Here is an 18,569-nt window from a genome sequence, read left to right as displayed (position 1 = left end):
TTTTCTTCTTTGATTAGTGAAAACAACACACAGCAGATAAAGCTAAAGCTATCTGCTGAAAACACAGCAGATAAAGCTACACATCTGGCAGCTTTACTGATCACAGGGTTTTTTTCCCCCACTCACACTGGCATATGTCAGCTATTGAGTCAGCTGGACATATACTGAGAAATACAAACATCACCTGAAATCATGCTGAAGCTGCTCTGAAAGACAGGAGTTCATCAGTCAGAGGCACAATCTCTGCTTTTGAGGGGTAAGGAAGGAATTTTGAGAAAAGGAGCCAGAAACAGGGCTCCCGTGCCCCTACACTTTGCTACATAGCCTGAGATGCCACCTGAGCTGTGAGCTGGGCTGGGAGAAAGCCATGTCTTGTTTTACAGGAGATGGGAATGACTGGGCTTTGTAAGATACTGCTAAGAGTTCCCCTCAGGATCTCCTCGACCCTGGCAGCTAGGGTGAGAGCTGTGCTTGGGGCAGATGTGCAGTTCAGCAAGCGTTTGGGATTGCAGGGCAGCTCCTCCTTTGTCCACCAGCTTAGGGGGCAGGTGATGGAAATTACTTATTTCCAAGATGAAATTCTGGGGGGGGCAGGGCTCTGCTGAAGCCTGAGAGATAGGATGAGTGTTGGGATAAGGATGCATAGGAAGTTCATCATGAGTTTTAAACTGAGATGAACCCTCTGGGATTTGCTGCAGGGTAGGGATAAGAATTGATGAGTCAGCTGGGTGCCTGTGAAATACAAAGAGCTGTCCAAGTCAAATTTAAGCTAACAGCCATTGTCAGGCAACTAAGGCACCTCAAAGCAGGATTTCCACCAGAGAAAACATATATCTCAAATCCTGGGCAGCAGGAAAAAGTCTGCAGTCTAGGGCAGAGCTGTAATTCAATCCTTTGAAGCCTGGAGGGGTCAGTACCTGCTCTCTTCCCTTCAGGGTGTGCAGCTGGTTGCTCAAGGTCTGATAAAAACTTGTGAGGAAAGTCAGAAACTGCTTCTGCTCTGCTGAGACACCTCAGAAGGGGTTCCCTGCTCCTTTCCTGGCAAGCTGCTTTCAAGCCAAAGCTCCTGCCTCCCACCTGAGCTACAGTGCAGCCACACCTGGACCCAGCTGTGTACCCCACTGATGCAGACCCAGTACATTGGTCATTCCAGCCTTGCATTTGCCTCACCACCATGGATTTTTCTAGTGATCAGAGTCGAGGTGGAACCTCACTGCTGTTTCTGGAAGGGAACAGGCCCATAGTAGTGGCTGGATCCAGCAGCAGCCCCAGGTACAGCAGTTTAGAGGCTGGGATTACACTACTTGTGTTAAGGCCAGTTCACAGGATGTGCAGGAAGAGTGACCCACAGAGCATGGGGAAGAGCCCTCTTAGGGCTACTTTATGGTTACAGAGAGCTAGGGCGAGGCCATGGATGAAAACATGGACCTAAGACACAGAGGGCCATGACAAGGTCACACAGTCAGGGCAGGCACGCAGCACAAGCAAGCTGGAGCTAGATCCGGGAACAGAGCTGGCACAGAGGTGCGACATAAAGAACCTGAAGTGGGATAGGACTATCATATCCCAGCCAAGTCTAGGGACAATCCAGGAAAAAGGACCACCTATAACATAAATCTGAGATCCATCTAAAAGACAGGGCCAGAAACAAGACTGGAGATGAGGTTATGGACAATTCAGGTCCAGGATCCATCCAGAAAGACTAGCCAGTAAGTCAGGTCAGAAAGGAGCAGGGAATTGTAGTCCTGAGGGTGCCCACTTCCCTAGCTTTAACGTTAACCCCAGCCCTAACAACAGAGCATAGGACTACACTCATTTCTCCAAAAATGCATTGAGCTTTGTTATCATATATAGCAAGAGTTCTATTATCATTATAGTGCAAGGATTCCATATTGCCAGAGTTTCATACCTCCTTGATGTGTCTCATAGGCAGCTCCTCTAAGCACAGACACTTCCTGCTCCTTGCAGCAGTCATCTAACTCCCGAGCCTACCAATCCACTCTTTTATACCACTTGTTCTTATTGGCTACAGGTGTGGCCTGTTAAGATCAGGCCTGCTCCTAATCTTTAGTAATTGGTTCAGCTGCAACTGTTTGGGGGATAAGATTACATTCTATACCACCTTCATTCTGTATCCCCCTACAGAGCTTTAACTCCTTCCAGGCAGAAGCTGCAGAGACGAACTCCTTCTCAAGTATAAACATGGCTCCAGTGGGATTCCAGCTCTGCAGACTCTCAGTGGAGCTATGCTGTAATGCTCAATCCTAAGAGGCAGAGTGTGGGCTGTGGTGTAGGCTGAGCTGAAGCCCTACACCCATGTGGAGTAAACACTGCCCAGCAGACAGGAGTCTGCCCTTCAGCAGGGAATTTCTCTATCCTGGCCCTGCCCTGTTCCAGAATCTCCCTGTCCACCATGCCACACAGACTCCCAACCAATCAGTATTCAACCGAATGCATTTTGCTGCAGGAAAAGGCTCTGCTTTCAAATGTTGTTTTTGTTCTGCCCAGACTGCTCATTCTCATGTCCTCTGCAGAAAACTCATACTCCAAATTTTGGAAGACACTCTAATTTTTCTACAAGATCCAGCTTTTCAGTCCTCTGGTTCAGTAGAAGAGTAAGTTTTTATTATTAAACACAAACTTCTTATTATATGAGAGGCAGCTCATGAAAAACGAAGAACCGAGAGCTAAGAGATCTTTGTGAAATTCAATGCAGCTGATCCCTGGTATGGCATTCGTGTGCACAGTCCTAAAGAGGAGACATGGGATGTATTCTCTCCCTTTTGGTTCACTAAAGCAATGCCCTAAGGGAATAGGTAGGAAGAAAGTTTTGTTTGCTAAAATAGCTCAGTTTTCCCTGATAAAGTGGAGCAGCTCCTTAAAACCAGGCATGAGGTTGAGGGAGAAAAAAAGGCCTAGGTGGGGTCACTGAAACAAAAAGCATCAGGACCCAGCAGTACCGCAGGCCCCTTACCGAACTCTACTTTTTTTCTTTGGCTTTCAAAGCAATTTGGAAGCCGATTTGCATTACACAATTATAACCCTACGTGCAAAACAAAGCCCACCTCACAGGCACCCCCTGAGGCTCAGCGAGGCCCGACACTGAACGCAGCGACAGGGCCGCGCGTTCTGCAGCGCACCGAGGTCACCGTGCGGCACCCGCCCGTCACTGCCCTGCTGTGGGGCGCAGGCCAGGCCAGCCGTAGGGCCGAAAATATGTCTGAGCTCTAAAATATGTTCTGTTTAAAACTAGAGACGCGTGCCCTTTACTTTCCACATTTCCTTATTTATTTCCCGCCACGCCCGCCCGTACGCTGGCGGAAGATGGAGGCAGCGGCGCAGGCGCGGCAGGAGGAGGAGGAGAAAGAGCAGGGACCGGGACCGGGACCGGGACCTGGACCGTGGTCGTGGTGCCAGGCCCGGGCCCGCCGCCTGGCGCAGCTCCTTGCCGGGCCTGAGGGGCGGCTGCCATGGGCAAGCGGGTGGCGCTGGTGCTCGCCGGTTGCGGCGTCTTCGATGGCAGCGAGATTCACGAGGCCTCGGCGGCGCTGGTGCACCTGAGCCGCGGCGGCGCGGAGGTAGCGGGGGCGGCGGGGTGTGGGGATGTATGTATGTGTCTGTCTGTGTCTGTGTGTCTGTCTGTGTGTGTGCGTGCGATACAGCAGCCGAGAGTCCCCTCTCCGTGGGACAGGAGCCCCTCCCGGTTTGCGGTGCTCCCTGCGCCGCCCCTGCACCCTACAAAGCCCATTCGGCCATTACCTCTCTCTTTATGTTGCCCCTCCCTCCTGTTTTATTCATCCCCCTCTGTGAAAAACGCCAGTCGCTTGTTTTTAAAATGTTAAAAGTTTGTTAATAATAAAATGGTTATAAAAATAGCGACATAATTAAAGTAATAATAATTTGGACGATTTGGATTAGGACAATATGAGACAATAAAAACAAACAGTTACGGACGTCCGGGTACCTATTTCTGGGCAAAATAAGCCCGAAAAAGGACACCCACCCGTTAACAGAGGATTAACCCTTAAAAACAACAGCCTGTTGCATAGTCATACACTTCATACATGATGCATGAATTCCATTCAAACAAAGGATTCTGTCTGGTCAGTGTCAGCTTCTTCTTCTTAATCCTAACGGCGTCTTCAGGCCTGAGCGAGATGGGAAAAAGTTCGTTTCTTCTGATAAGGGAGCAATAAATTATTTTTCTCTGAAAGATTTAGGTGTCTTGTGGCTGCTATCTTGGTGTGAGTCTTTTCTTTAAAAAAAGTATCTTAGTGTCTATTTTAACATCATGTTATTACCTAAAACTATATCTAGCACACTACTTAAGAAAATTAGTACAGCATAACTTTCTAACATAACACATATAATACTCATTTTAATATTTGCAAAAGGCCAGTCATAAAATACACATTTTTCAAATTTTCAAACCCTCCAAAGGCCTGCCTGGCTCGCTGACAGGAGTTCAGGTTGCACAGGCAGCTGGACACAAGACTGAAAAGGGGTCTCATTGATACAAATAAGTTATTATACTAAGAGTCAAAGACAGCCCTGCCCAGGTGAGGGCTGTTCCCTGTGTAGAAGTTAACTGGAGATACAAAACTTGTTTGGCTGTGACCAACCAATTGTAAAAGAGGGGCTTCACGTGGAGACTTCTCTGAATTTCCCTGTATAGACAATGGCACAAAAGTTCCAGTGGGTGTGCTTGATTTGTGGAATACCACCGAACACCCGGGCTTGCACGACTCAAATAAATGATTAATGTCTCTCTTGATGTGTAATTATTTGCTTGTCACACACCACGTAATGAATCCAATTTTGTGGGCAACAGTGCCAGACTCTTTTTAATGGTGCCCAGTGACAGGAGAAGGAGCAATGCCCATAAACTAAACCACAAGGAGTTTCATCTCAACATGAGGAGGAACTTCTTTACATTGAGGGTGGCAGAGCATGGGAACAGGCTGCCCAGGGAAGCTGTGGAGTCTCTGTCTGTGAAAATATCCAAAACCCACCTGGATGCATTCTTGTGGAGCCTGTTCTAGGTAACCCTGCCTGGTCAGGGGGCTTGGACTGGGTGATCTCCAGAAGTCCCTTCCAGCCCTTAGAATTCTTTGATCCTGTGAAGCCAGGAGCAAGGAGAAGCTGGAGACCTGTCCTTCTCTTCTGGGCACAGGGAGATGAGGATGGGTTAAAAGTCTTTATCTTCCTTCTGATTGCTTTTGCAGCCCTCACTGGGGATTACCTGCTTGCTTTCTGCTCACAGTTTCTGGGCTCTCTTTGGTAAGCTGGGACTTGTCAGAGAAGCCTGGGCCAGGACATAGTGGTGTGCTTTGGTCCCATCTGTGGCTTCAGGTGGCAGAAGCTGGTCACTGTCTGTGTGTAGCTGTGCTCAGGTGTCTGATGGTAACAACAGCACCCTCATATTTAGCACAAAATTGTCGTCTCTGAGAAGTCTGCAAAGGAAGCTTCAAAACAGACACAGTGGTGCAGCCCCTGTGGTACCCCTGTCACAGGGCTTTGTGTTCTGATGCACTGTCCACCTTTTGTGTCTAACCAAAATCGGTTCTCCTGTGTTTTGGTCTTGCTTTCTGCTGCTAGTGTTTTAGGACAGCTGGTAACTCTTAATGTTTGCTCTAGAAATGCTTGTAAAATTTGCATCTTTAACTTTTTTTATGTCAAACGTTTGTAACACTTCCATAACAGTTAAGAGCAACCTTTCTTCAAAGTCAGCTGCATGTCCAGTTGGGCTGCTGGTATAAATTGTGGTGTCCTGTTTGTCCTTGGGTTTATCTGCCTTGGCAAAATCAGTAAGCTTGATATTAGCATAAGAATACTCTCCTGTCAGAATGCTGCAGTAATAGGATGGGAATAATGCCTGTGTTTACCCATCCTAATATATCATATGTTGCTTTAGATATTTAATGTGCTAGATTCATCCTGTAGAATTTGCTTGACTTAGATAAGAGGCTTCAGGGACAAAACCTATTTTCATTAAATGATCTTTATTGTGACAAATATGTATGAGTTTTATTTACATTCACAAAATTGCTTCATCTCTCTTCCTAGGTGAAGATATTTGCCCCCAATATTGAGCAAAGGGATGTAGTCAATCACCTAAAAGGAAGTCCAGCAGAAGAGAAGAGAAATGTGTTAGTTGAAAGTGCCAGGTTGGCAAGGGGAAACATTCAGGATTTGGCTGAACTGAAAGCTAGTGAATTTGATGCTGTCATTTTCCCTGGTAGGTATCACAAAATCACAAAATCCTCTGTGTTGGAAGGCCCACAAGGATCATTGAGTCCACCTCTTAAGTGAATGGCCCACACAGGGGTTGAGCCCACAACCTTGGTGTTATTAGCACCATGCTCCGACCAGCTGAGCTCATCTTTCAAAAGAAAATTGTGATTTTTTTAACTCAATATATTTATTGATGCATAGTTCACTTAAGTTAAAATGTCAGAGTGTTCTCTTGGTATTAAGTTATGCATTCCACCATTCCTTCTTACTGAATATTGTGAAAACTTCACTACTTATGTATGGACAAGAATTCTGACCAGAGTACAAAAATAGGGTCAGAACTCAGTTACATGGCAATGCCTTAATTTCAGGGCCTCTGAAAATGTTGGCAGAATAGCAGGTTTCCAAATAGATGATGTTCCATGTCAGATGGGAGTACATTCTGTTTTAATTATGTATCCACTCAGCTGCTGATCGAGTTGTACTAAACATGTTTATGGATAATTTTTCATTTAGAGACCACAAAATTTCATTCCAGACAGAGGTAATTGTAATCATTTTTAGAAATGAAGAAGCTGGAGCATCACGAGAAAATCATGATTTGCTGAAGATCTGTTTCCAGAATATTCATAGTACTGTTAAATACTGCCTTCATGATTGGGCCTGTTAATTTTGGAGTTTTCACACTGCTGTAAGGCCAGCAGAGGGAGCGTGTGTATAACACAGAGAAACAATTCTGCCTGCACTGTGAGCAGTTGATGTCAGGGCTGATCAGGAGCAAGCAGAGGCTCACAGATGTTTTCCACATTAATTTCATGCTGTTATAACCCAGTCCCGGGGGGATTGCTGTAATAACTGTTAGAGGGAAATAAACCCTATTTAGTTTGAAAATTAAAATCTTACCTCAGAGATTTCAGATAACACTTGAAAGTGAGCAAACCGGGAAAGGAAAAATATTAAAAATGCAAAGCTTCTTGATGTCTGCCCAAGTACTTGTGGAAATTTCCTTATGCTTATTGGAGAAAAGTTGATGCTGTGCACATTCCATGTGGAATAACCTTACTTTGAGTATTCTGATGGTTATAAATCCAGCAGACAAAGGAGCTGTAAAATACAATCTGCTTACGCAATTAAATGACTATTAAATGTATGTAAAGGATTGTTAAAACTAATTTATAGAAAGACAAATCACCACTATTTTTAATAGGAAATTATGTTATCATTTACAAGTTTTTTTGTCTTAGAATACCATATGTTATAATGTCTATTTTATGTAAAATCCCTAATGGTTTTTTTATTGTGTTAATGGCTTTTTTAATTTGAAAAGTAGTTCTAGGGAAGAAGAAAAGCTCTTCTATAATTGCTTAAGCATAAAAATAAAACTTGAGAGTTCATTACTATAGAGGGTCAAATCACTGTTTGCATTACTTCCATACTTGTGCTTTTAACTAGTAGTGGTGTTCTGGTCCCTCTTCTTTATTGAGTGCAGGAGAATGTGACGTTTCCTCTTTGTCTAGTTGTTACTTTTTGAAACAAGGTTAAGCTTTCTGGCCTGCATATAACCTGCATGGTATAAAAGAGTGCACAGCTAAACTTTTAACATTGTAAATCCATTGTTTACAGGTTACAGTGACATTGTAAGGCTTTCAGTACAGTGACTTAACAGTCCCACTGATACCAAGATTATGTTGTAAAAAAAAGCTTCTGTTTGGTGTGTGCTATATCAAATTTAATAGCTTTTAGCAGTGCCTTATATTTGACCTTTTTGGTTTTGGTTTGTTTTTTTCCTTAGGTGGTTTTGGTGTAGCAAAGAATCTATGTTCCTGGGCTGTAGATGGCAAGAACTGTACTGTCAATGAGCACGTGAACTCCACACTCCAGGCCTTCCACAGTGCTAAAAAGCCCATTGGTTTGTGCTGCATATCACCAGTTCTGGCAGCCAAAGTCTTTCCTGGCTGTGAGGTTACAGTTGGTCAGGATAAAAACGTAGATGGAAGGTAAGAAGGAAATGGATGGAGATGATTTTCATTGGAATTAAGATTAGCAAATGGATAGGCTTCTGAGCAAAAGTTTCTTTAGTTACTTTTTAGAAAAATTAGTGACAGTTTACAGTAGAATAATAGTAGAAGGCGCAGAACTCTCAGGGCAGACAGAGTGAATCCATGAGGTCAGGTGACTTGTGATGCTACAACCAGGTATACACTGATCTGAGATACCATAGAATTGTTTAGGTTGGAAAAGTCCTCTAGGATGGGTGAGTCCAACTGCTAAATCAGGGATTTTTAATAAAGTTTTTTTGGTGGTAGTGGTTTGGGGCCACTTTAGGGGAGGGAGATGAGAACAAGGCCTGGCAGAAAGCAGTACTGCTTCAAGAACTGTCAACTCCCAATAAAACTTCTGAATTAAATTTATCAGCAGCCATAGCGGGAGATTCTGTTCAGAACAGATTGCATCTGTTTCTTCCTTATCAGAAGGGGGGAAAAAATCAAAATCTCTGGAGATCCCAGAGGAACACCTTGCATGGAGGGGTTGGAAAAAGGTTGCAAGTTCAGCTGGCTTCTCTCAACCTTTTAAAGATCAGTTATGGCTGCACTTGGTATCATCTTCCAAACTTATGGAAAGATTATTAAAAAGTATTGTACCTTCTGACATATTGTGTCTCCATATTTCAGACCTTGTTTTCAAAGGTATTAGATCACTTGATAGGTCCATAGGGGATAGGAAAATCTGATCATAGCAGCCTCTAACTCCCTTGTCATCATCAGTTAAAGACTCATGCAGATATTGTAGTTCTCTCATTCAAGTTACGTGTGCAGAATTTTATGGCTGTATCATTCCTTTATGTTAATTTTATTTACAGATTTCCTGATGCTGAAACGGCATCTGCTATAGCAGAGCTTGGATGTAAGCACATTTGCAAAAATGTAAATGAATCCCATGTGGATAAAGCCAATAAAATAGTTACTACCTGTGCTTTCATGTGCAAAGCTCCTCTGCATGAAATCTTTGATGGAATTGGAACAATGGTACAAGAAGTCCTGAAGCTTGCCTGACTAGGAGTGTACAGACTTCTCCAAGGAAAGGAAATCAGTGTAGCTAAGCATGAACATTTAGCTTCCTTAGATTGAATTAATAAAATAATGCAACTGCTAAACTTCACAGTTTCTGGTTTGTTTGGTGGGGTGTTTTTTTAATATTTAATACATCAGATAGTTACTGCTGAATTTAACCTATTTATTTCTCTTTTAAAATAGAAACCATATATTGAAGGTGATAGGGGGAGTTCCTTTGGTTTTTTGTTTTTTGGTTTTTTTTTTTTTTTAATGAATCCAAATGTATTCAGCTGCAATAGCAATTGCAATGTACCCAGCTGCAATTACAAGTGAAGTAGCTGTAAATGAGTCTGTTTACCATCAGTATAGGTGAATAATTCAATTCTGATTTCTAATCAGAGGAGAATAATAAAAGAATGTGGTTATTTGGGTTCTTTTTTCCCCTTGCAAGTCTTTAAGCAAGTATTACTGATGGACTTCCAAAATTTTTGCAGAGCCCCTAGGTAAACCAACTTTATAAACCAAGATGCAGCACAAATGGATGCATTGCATGTGCAAAATACACAAGTTTTGCGCCAATAAATGAAGGCATTTCCGATTTATTTAGTAAAATTAATGAGATTTATTTTGAAATTTTTTTTCTTGCATACATTGTTTATTGCCCTGAGGAAGACAATTTTATATGTATTAGAAACCATGCTTTGATCTTCTAAATGTGAAGAAAGGCTTGACAGCTTCTCTTAGACGATCAGTCTGGCAAGGCTTTCTAGTCCTGGAGGAACAAAAAATTCCCGGAATTCATGGTCTGGGTTCACTGTGGACACTGACTTGTCTCTGAGTTGGTAAGAAGTGCTCTGGTGCTCACAGGTCTGTCACTCCTGCCCATTGTGGTGCAGCCCACACTCTGCTGGGCCTGAAATAACCTACACTGACATCACCTGCTCAGTGTCTCGTGTAACGGGCAGGAATGAAACAGGAACAGACCTGCACCACGGAGCAGCCAGCAGGTGGAACGGGGCAAAAATGCCTTTATGGTGAGGAGCGCGGAGCTGTCCCTCGTGCTCAGCACTCGTGTGATCAGGCTGGGCCCAGGCCTTTGCTGCCTCAGTGCCAGAGCAATGGCTACAGTGACACATGACATGCTGCAGAGTAGGGAGTGCTACCCCTCCCTACATCTGCTGGGTTTATTTTAGCACAAATGTCAACACTCAGCCATAACAGATTCCCTCTTCAAGGAGCTTGTAGAGATAGATCTACAGAAATAATTATGAAAAGGTTTTCATTCTCTGTACTTCTAACCATGATGATTTTCACAGACAGAGGACTTCCCTAGTCTTCCAGAGTTTGGATTTCCTGTTGGAGTTATTTAGGAGAAGGAGAAAACAGATTTTTGGCAGAGGAGCAGGGAGATTTTTGTGCTGTGAGCAAGCAGTGAGTGCTCTGCCTCTAGAGGTACAAAGATAGCTGGGGTCAGCTGTGCCAACACAGGATCTTCTGTTCAGCCTGGCTAAGCTGGGCACATAAACACCAAATTATTTACCTAATCAAAACCCACAGCATTGAACTGAATATGGTTCTTGTGTTACAGGAGTCTTATTTAAAAGTGCTTGAGTCACTAAGTAAGAGTTTGTCCTGAATTTTGCATTGGCTTTGTGAGGAGCACGTAGCTGTTGGCCAGAACGCTCAGAGGAAGCGCAGCTTCTCTGGAAGTGCTCTAGCAGACTGTCCTGATAGAAATGTACTTAATACAGAACAGTCCTCTACTTTTTCCAGGTTGTACACAGTCTCTATAATGCCTTCCATGGCTTCTGTGGGCAGGATGTTGAGCACATTGGATTGAAACTTTTTCTCCAAGTCTTCCTTTTCCAGAGGTTTCCTCCAGTGCCCGTAGAAGGTAGCGCAGCGGTCGCTGATGGTGCTGCCGCCCCGAAGCGTGACGCTGACTTGGCAGTACAGGCTGTCAAAGCTGGGTGTGTTGTCAGGGGGGTGCTCCAGCTGCGTTTTGCAGAGGAGCTCCCTCAAGGCCGGCCGGTGAATGTTCTCACTGCTGAAGGACTGGACTGACATGCTGCCATCCAGCAAAGCTGAGCACGCAACAAACTGGAAGGAGTGTCGTGCTTCGTGCTCTGAGGCTGGGCTGGGTCTGTTCACGTATTTGACCTCAGGGACTTTGAGAATGACTTTCTCAATTTTATCAATGGGGAGCGAACTCTCACTGCTCTCCACGAGCTTCCTTCTAACAGAAGATGCTGCATCAGCCACCCAGTGTGTTGCGAGATGAGCAGGAAAGCGTTTGATGGCCACATCTTGCTGGTCCAAGAGCCATGGGTAGGACTGCAAGGTTGGCAGAGTCTGTGGGTTGTAATCTGTATAGAAGGCACCCATCCCTGACTCCATGTCCAAGATCTGTTTGTTTCCTTGAAGGCCCTGTAAAGCTAAGCAAGCTGCTTCCAGTCCATTCTTGGCAGCATTCCCAATATGGAGGGGTTTTATTTGGGTTGCTGCATTAGCCAGTGGGGCACCTGCATAGGAGGCAGCAATAGCCAAGGCATTTTTACATTCCAGCTGGTCAAGAGCTAGCAGTTTAGCACAAGCTGCTGCGCTCCCCATCGTACCAACCACAGCCGGTGGGTGAAACCTGAAAAACAAAAGTGTCTTCATTACCAGATCTCAAAAACTCACCCAAATTCACTATCTAGAAAAGCTTTTCATTCATTGCCATGGGAAATGGATTGGACCATAAAGAAACATACATTCAGCATTCACATGTGGGCCTAGCTGAGAGTTATCACATTTCCCCAGGAAAAAGTAAAACTGGAATAGTGCTGCTTGCAATAAGTCCTTCCCAGAAACTGATGGAAACATTAGTGCTGCTCATAGTTTAAAGCAAATTTATAGTCAAATATAAAGTTATATTTATTATTATTTAAATTTATATATTATTCTAAATCTATAAAAATTCAAAGTAGGGAGATCATTGCCTCATTCTGAATTAGTCAATGCTTTAAAAAAAATCTATTAGGTACAGAGTTAGGAGTCAAATGTATTTATGTGTAAGATGAGCCTTCCCAAAATTTCCAACAAACAGCTTAGGAAATATGAATAACTGTGCCACCTGTATATTAACTGACATTTAATTATGTATATTAGCACTGATAAAAAAAACACCTCCATTTTCTACTTTAAACATTTCTATATACCTTCTTGGGATATTCCTGGCTTCTCTGGAGAAGTGCAGCAACCTGCCTTGCACTTCGATTCCCACATTGAAAGCTAAGAGCAGATCAAGACCTGAGATTTTTTTCTTCTGAGGGAAGGCCTCTGAGAGTGCAATCAATGCAGGGAGCACAGCCCCAGATGGGTGTGTGGCTGGATGCCAGGTGTCATCAAAGTCCATTGAGTGCACCTAATGGAAAGAGAAGCATTGGTATGTTAGAAATAAACTCTGACTTTGCAAGTTTGCCTCAGTCAAATGAAACTACTGCAACTGGTATTAAAAAGTGCCAGAGAACTAGATCTTTCTTAGAAAGCAAAAATTTCAAAAGTCTTTTAAAGAGCTTTACTCCCAACATGGCTGTCTGAGAAGTGGCAATGCAGCAGAGAACTTTCCTCAGAGAAGAATAATTCTAATTCAGCTTGTACCAGCCTGAAACTGGTGTGACAGTGATTCCTTTTTTCTGCAGTTTCTGCTTTCATTAGACTGGTATAATTAAAGCAGCTGTTCTAGGTCCACCGTGTGAACAATGAATTTTCTCTTTCCCCAAAACATAATGAAATATAAACACAATGAAATTCCTTCCCCGGTGCTGGAACTGATGCTGCCATTAGGACTTGCACCATAAAACTGTAGCAGCTAAATACTGCTAAATGGAATTTATATCATCAGAACTATTTTTCTGCTGGAACCATCTACTGTAAAGAGGCACAAGCCCAAAAATGTACAGGAGGCTTTATATTGTGAATTTTAAGCTCACTGAAACAAGACCTGTCACACAAGAAACCAGATTTCCTGGAGTTGCTGGGAGTAGGAGAAAGCTACAGTGTGAATGTGGAATGAGCTGCTTGGCTCAAGAGAGTATCCCAAGAGATGCCTTCTCTTTCTCATGAGGCCAGCTGCTCAGGAAGGTTTTAGGTGTTCCCAGCACGGCATATGGCTGCTGATCTGGCAGCAGATTGTCCCCAAAAGTGCAGTCAGTGTCTGTAATGCACAGCTTGTCACACACATTCCTTCCTCCTGTGAAGTTTTGAGAACCCCCAAAGACCTGAGAGCATCAGGGACAGCATTTTTTTTATTTAGCATACTAAAACACCTCAAAAACCTGAACTTTCACATCTGTTCACCCTCAGAGCAAACTGGGAAGGTGGTCAGGCTCCCCAAGAGTCAGGTTTTGCCCTGTTATACTGTGATTCTGCATTTTTGAGGACTGTTTCTAAACAGATAGAAGAAAACACAATGTTTGCCTTGAAAACCTTTGATGCCATCTGGGAAGATGCCCTGCAGTGCAGGACAAGGGAAGTTGTGACCAATACCCTGTAAGCTGTGGTTCTGGTGTCTTCAGTAAGTGCTTAAATTGACTTGTGACCAAGATATAAACTGATCATATATATGCTAACAGCCAGATCTGAATATCTAAAGGCTGCTAGGAGCTGAGCAGTACCAGATCTCATTTCCAAGGTAATTTTCTCTACATTGGAAATGAGCTGTTAAATTGGACCTCTGATATGGTTGTCACACTAATTTAAATAGGCTTAATATTACCATTTCCTTGGTTGGTCACCTTTCCTAGTTTTGCATAATTGCCAAATTTGTCTACCCCACCTCTTGTGCATCTTTCAATTTCAAATGGTTTCAGCCTCAATCTGAATTTAGACAAATGTCTGGGGAGTCAGTTATTGCTTTAATGACAAAGTGCATGTCCAAAATATATCACTGGCTTTTGGAAACTGTGTAACTGAAGATTAAGTTGCCTTGTGATATTATGTCTGTATGTGTCTATATGTGCATCTGTGTTTTTCTGTAACTGTACTTTGCCAGTTGGCAAGAAATTCAGATCCCAGTGAAACGAGCTAGAGGGTGCGTTTTTAAGCAGCTACAGCAAGGTTGTCGCCTTGCTACAAGATTGCCAGGTTGTAAGATGTAGAGTTCTGACACTTGACAACAGCCCCAGGTCCCACATTAAATGTAAGGGATGCTGTTGAGCTGGATCATACATATATTATACCTTAAGTTCATTGGAAGCAAGTTGAATCACATTAGGAGAATAATCTAGAAAAGTTTTGTAGCAGGCTTCAGAATAAGCTATCATTTTTGGGACATTCTGTTCTCTATAGAGCAAGAATGGCATCAATTTGTATGATTTCAGAGCAAATAAAAGAGCATCCCTTACAGCCACTCCATTCACAAAAGCTGCATACAGAGGAGGCAGTCGGAAATCCAAGTGGCCCCAGATGGTACTGGATAAATCTGAGCTGTAGATCTGAAACAAATTGACATAAATTAATTCAAAGTCCTGAACCTAAGGATAAATGTGCATTGTATCTCTGATGTAACTGAGAGTAGACCATGTCCTCTGGGGACCTAACTGCTCCCTTTTATGAGAAAAATATTGTGTTTTCAGAAAGTCTGAAAAGGAAGTCAGTTTCGTGTTGGCTTATGTGCTATTCAACTCAACAGAGCTCGGGGGCAGACCAACACCACCCACCTGGCACTCAGTACCTTCACACTACCTCTGGCCACTGAATGCCCCTTCTCACCACCCATTGACAGCTTCACAGAATCAGCTGGGTTGGAAAAAACCCCTGAGATCATCAAGTCCAACCTAAATTATATGGGACTGTCATCATCTTGTTGGAGAAGATGTCTCATTAAAGGGTTTTGTTTTCTGTGTGTCAGTAAGAGCCTGAGTAAACGATAGATGGCCTCCTGGTGCTGCAAACTGAATAAAAGGGCATAAATTGCCCTGGTTTGGAAGGGGGAATTCTCTGTGGGAAGAGACTAACTGGCACACAGAGCTCTGGAGCACAAGTCCACCCAGGCAGGTCTGAATGATAAAACAGTGGGAAAAACTCCTCATTGATGCACTCCTGTGCTGGGAAAGGCTTATTTTCAGGGTCAATTACTCTGCTAGTTTGAGGAGAGCAAGACTGGAGAAGAAGCATGGCTAATGCACCTCAGACAACTATGTTTTATGGACTGCAAGTAACCCACTCCAGCTCCCCATCTCATTAACAGTTCCTTGATTTGAAGGGCTGCTGATAAGTGATGCTTACTTTGTTGATGTTTTTAATAAGATATCATAGGTGAAAGAAAGGAAGGGGTTCTCAGCTGACTGTGTTTGTAAGGGGGATCTTAGCATACAGAGTGATATACAGACTTTTGCCCATCCAGAGTGGAAAGCAATTTGAGCACTGAAGTTTCACTGTCTCCAGTGGGAAGAACACAATTTCTCTCTTTCCATCCATGAAAGAATTTCACCATGGCAAAATTTCCTTTTCATTGCCCAAGTTTTCCCTTGCTTTCTTAAAGCTAAACCTTAGGGTGTGCCATGAATGCCAGACAGCTTACCTTGCTGTACTGTGCCACTTTGTGGAAGACCTCAGTGCTGGTACCCAGAAGCCCCACTCCAAGAGTATCCAGAATCATTCGCTTACTTCTCTGAATTACTTCATCTGTCAACTGATTTGCATTCAAACCATGAATCACCTTGGCAAAATTTCCTGTAACTGTCTGGGAAGGGAAGAAATAAAGAAAAAGAAGTAGATATTTCTCTATATTTAAAGTAAACACTCTATTTTCTTTCCTCTTTTTTTTTTTTTTCTTTCCTCTTTTTTTATCCTTTCAGTTTTTGGGCTATTGTCTAGCACACTGGCCATTTCTGCCCCTGCTTACATGAATTGCATCAGCAAAGCCAAGGTTTGAATTCTTCCTCTTTTTATTCCGAGAAATGACACTTATTTATAATTTACTTATGCTTTCATCATTATCCTTTTCTGGTCTCTATTTCTTCTGCTTCTCCCCGAGCCCTTGAGAGTATGCACTGCAGGTGCTATAACTATGCAAGATTATCATCTCTATCTCATCCCCATCTCATCTCCATCTCTAATGACTATTCACACACACACATCCCCCAAAGAGAAGTAAAAACATCTGTCTTTCCCATGGCACCTTCTTGTTGGTATTGAAATCAGTGGGAGAGTAGCATTTCAAGCCAGTGCACCCACTACCACACAAGAAGGCAAGATTTAATCTCCCTGACTGGCAGCCTTACTATCCCAAATCTTGCTGAGCTTGGAGCTCAGTAGAAGGCAGGAGTTGGCAGCCCTACCTTGCACATACTGCTCATAGCTCCCAGCTCCCATTGAATTCACTCTCAGCTGGAGTCCCAGCTTTTCTCCAAGACAAGATCTTGCCTCTTTGAAAAGCAGTGGCTCCTTGTTCCTGGATCCTGCTGATCTGGGAATTATATACATTTATTTTGCTCTCCTATTGAGCAATGACCCATTATGCAAATTCAACCTGCTTCTTGGCTGTGAGCTGCTGTTATTATCTGTTTCAGAAAATGATCTCAAACTTCCCTTCTTGGACCATTAGAAATGTCCCACTTCCTGGATCATTAGAAATAATGTGTAGAGGTACACATTATTTACAACCTAAAAAAGAAACAGTTTCTTTTTTATACTGGCAGTAGTGAATATTTATCGTCTCTCTCTTTGGAAATTATCTCCTTTCATTTCCCCTCTTCATTGCCCTTCCTTTACTCCCCTGTACATATCCACACAGAGTGTTGGTGTTGCCTTTTGGCCTTCATTTAGCTGAGGTAAACAAACCAAACTCTGCTGTTGTCTCCTCTGCAATATGGACTCAGCCCTACCATGCTCATATATTTTCATTGCACTGTTCACACTGCATTCCTCTTTCTCTAGCAATGGTGACCTGTCATAAACATATTTTATGAAAAATCTTTTTGATAGGATCTTTTCTCCTGAGAAGCTGAGAAGCTTCAGAAATGAAATGTAAACAATAATTATCTGCTGCTGTGCAATGCAACAGGTTCATCTTTGATTGGTCTTATGTGGTTGTTTTTAATTAATGGTCAGTCACAGTCCAGCTGTCTCAGACTCTCTGGTCAGTCACAAGATTTTATTATCATTCTATTCCTTTCTTTTGCTAGCTTTCTGATGTCTTTTTTCTCTTTTCTCTTAGTATAATTTTAGTACACAATTTTCTTTTAACATAATATATATCATAAAATAATAAATCAGCCTTCTGAAACACGGAGTCAAGATTCTCATCTCTTCCTTTGTCCTGGGACCGCTGCAAACACCACCACAGGGATCAGAATTGTACCCACCATTACAAACAAGTTCTCACTCACACTTGCAGTGAAGCATTAAGATTGTCCCAAGGAAGAATTACAAGCAGTTTAAAGCAGGTGGACCCCATTTCCCATGGTGTGGAGGTCACCAACTGCAGCATTTGGAGTGAGGATACGAAAGCTTAAAGAGAGAATTACAGTGCAAGGAAACAAGACAGTACCTTTGCCCACATCCTGCAGGGGTGATGCACGTCCCAGAGAGATGCAGCAAATGAGTGGTGGCCAGTGAGCAGGGGAACTCACTCTCTCACTATTTATGTGTGTCTGCCTTAGGTGGGGGAAGGAATATTAGGCCTTTCCACTTCTGCATCTTGTCCTATTTCCTCTTCTGCCTGTAAATGTTCTGTTTTGTTTCACTTTCAATTTTCCTCTGACTAATTACACTATAAACCTCTGGGACACATGTGATAGGACTTAGCCAGTCATGTTTACATGTTGTGTAAGTTAATACATGTAATACTTCATTACCAGATAGGAGCTGATTCATCTGGCAGCATGGAGAGCTGTGGGGAATCACAGTAATACACGGCTGGAAAAGTCCAGTACTAGACTAGAGGATGGCAAAGGCTGTTTTAGCTTAAACAACCTCTTGTTTATTTGTTTTGTTTTGGTTTTTTTTTTCTTCTTTTGCTATATGTCTCCTCTCTAACACATACAATTCAGACTTGGGAAATGTGTGCCATAAGAATTTCAGACCATAAATTGGATTAAGACAGTTCTTGGCACTTAGCAGTGTTTTAACAGCATGAATCACTGTGTGTTAGCAATAGATAGTGAGTGAGAAATCCCTGCCTAGCCCATCAGGAAGGGAGCAGACCCCACAGGAGCATCACTAGGGGCCACTGAATAATTCTGAAGTAAATAAGTAACCATGTCTGAAGTATGGAAATCACCTGGGTTAGGGAAC

The 18,569-nt window shown here is 43.0% G+C and overlaps 2 protein-coding genes across 2 annotated transcripts; one reads left to right on the top strand and one right to left on the bottom strand.

Moving 5' to 3' along the window:
• The first annotated feature begins 3,380 nt into the window (after positions 1–3,380).
• LOC134414625 (glutamine amidotransferase-like class 1 domain-containing protein 3, mitochondrial) lies at positions 3,381–9,388 on the top strand. The gene is made up of 4 exons (XM_063149476.1): positions 3,381–3,578; positions 6,067–6,238; positions 8,027–8,231; positions 9,095–9,388. Exons 1-4 carry the CDS (start codon positions 3,471–3,473, stop codon positions 9,285–9,287), a joined length of 678 nt encoding a protein of 225 aa, XP_063005546.1. The 5' UTR covers positions 3,381–3,470; the 3' UTR covers positions 9,288–9,388.
• Positions 9,389–9,885: 497 nt separating this feature from the next.
• On the bottom strand, positions 9,886–17,936 carry ACOD1 (aconitate decarboxylase 1). The gene is made up of 5 exons (XM_063149470.1): positions 17,824–17,936; positions 15,853–16,014; positions 14,675–14,764; positions 12,488–12,693; positions 9,886–11,925 (listed from the first exon to the last, which is right to left on the bottom strand). The coding sequence occupies exons 1-5, from the start codon at positions 17,833–17,835 to the stop codon at positions 10,971–10,973; spliced, it is 1,425 nt and encodes a 474-aa protein (XP_063005540.1). The 5' UTR covers positions 17,836–17,936; the 3' UTR covers positions 9,886–10,970.
• Between the last annotated feature and the right edge of the window lie 633 nt (positions 17,937–18,569).

The sequence above is a fragment of the Melospiza melodia genome, chromosome 2 (assembly GCF_035770615.1).
Source record: "Melospiza melodia melodia isolate bMelMel2 chromosome 2, bMelMel2.pri, whole genome shotgun sequence".
In the NCBI taxonomy this organism is placed as follows: domain Eukaryota; kingdom Metazoa; phylum Chordata; class Aves; order Passeriformes; family Passerellidae; genus Melospiza; species Melospiza melodia.
This window is presented reverse-complemented; position numbering and strand designations above follow the sequence as displayed.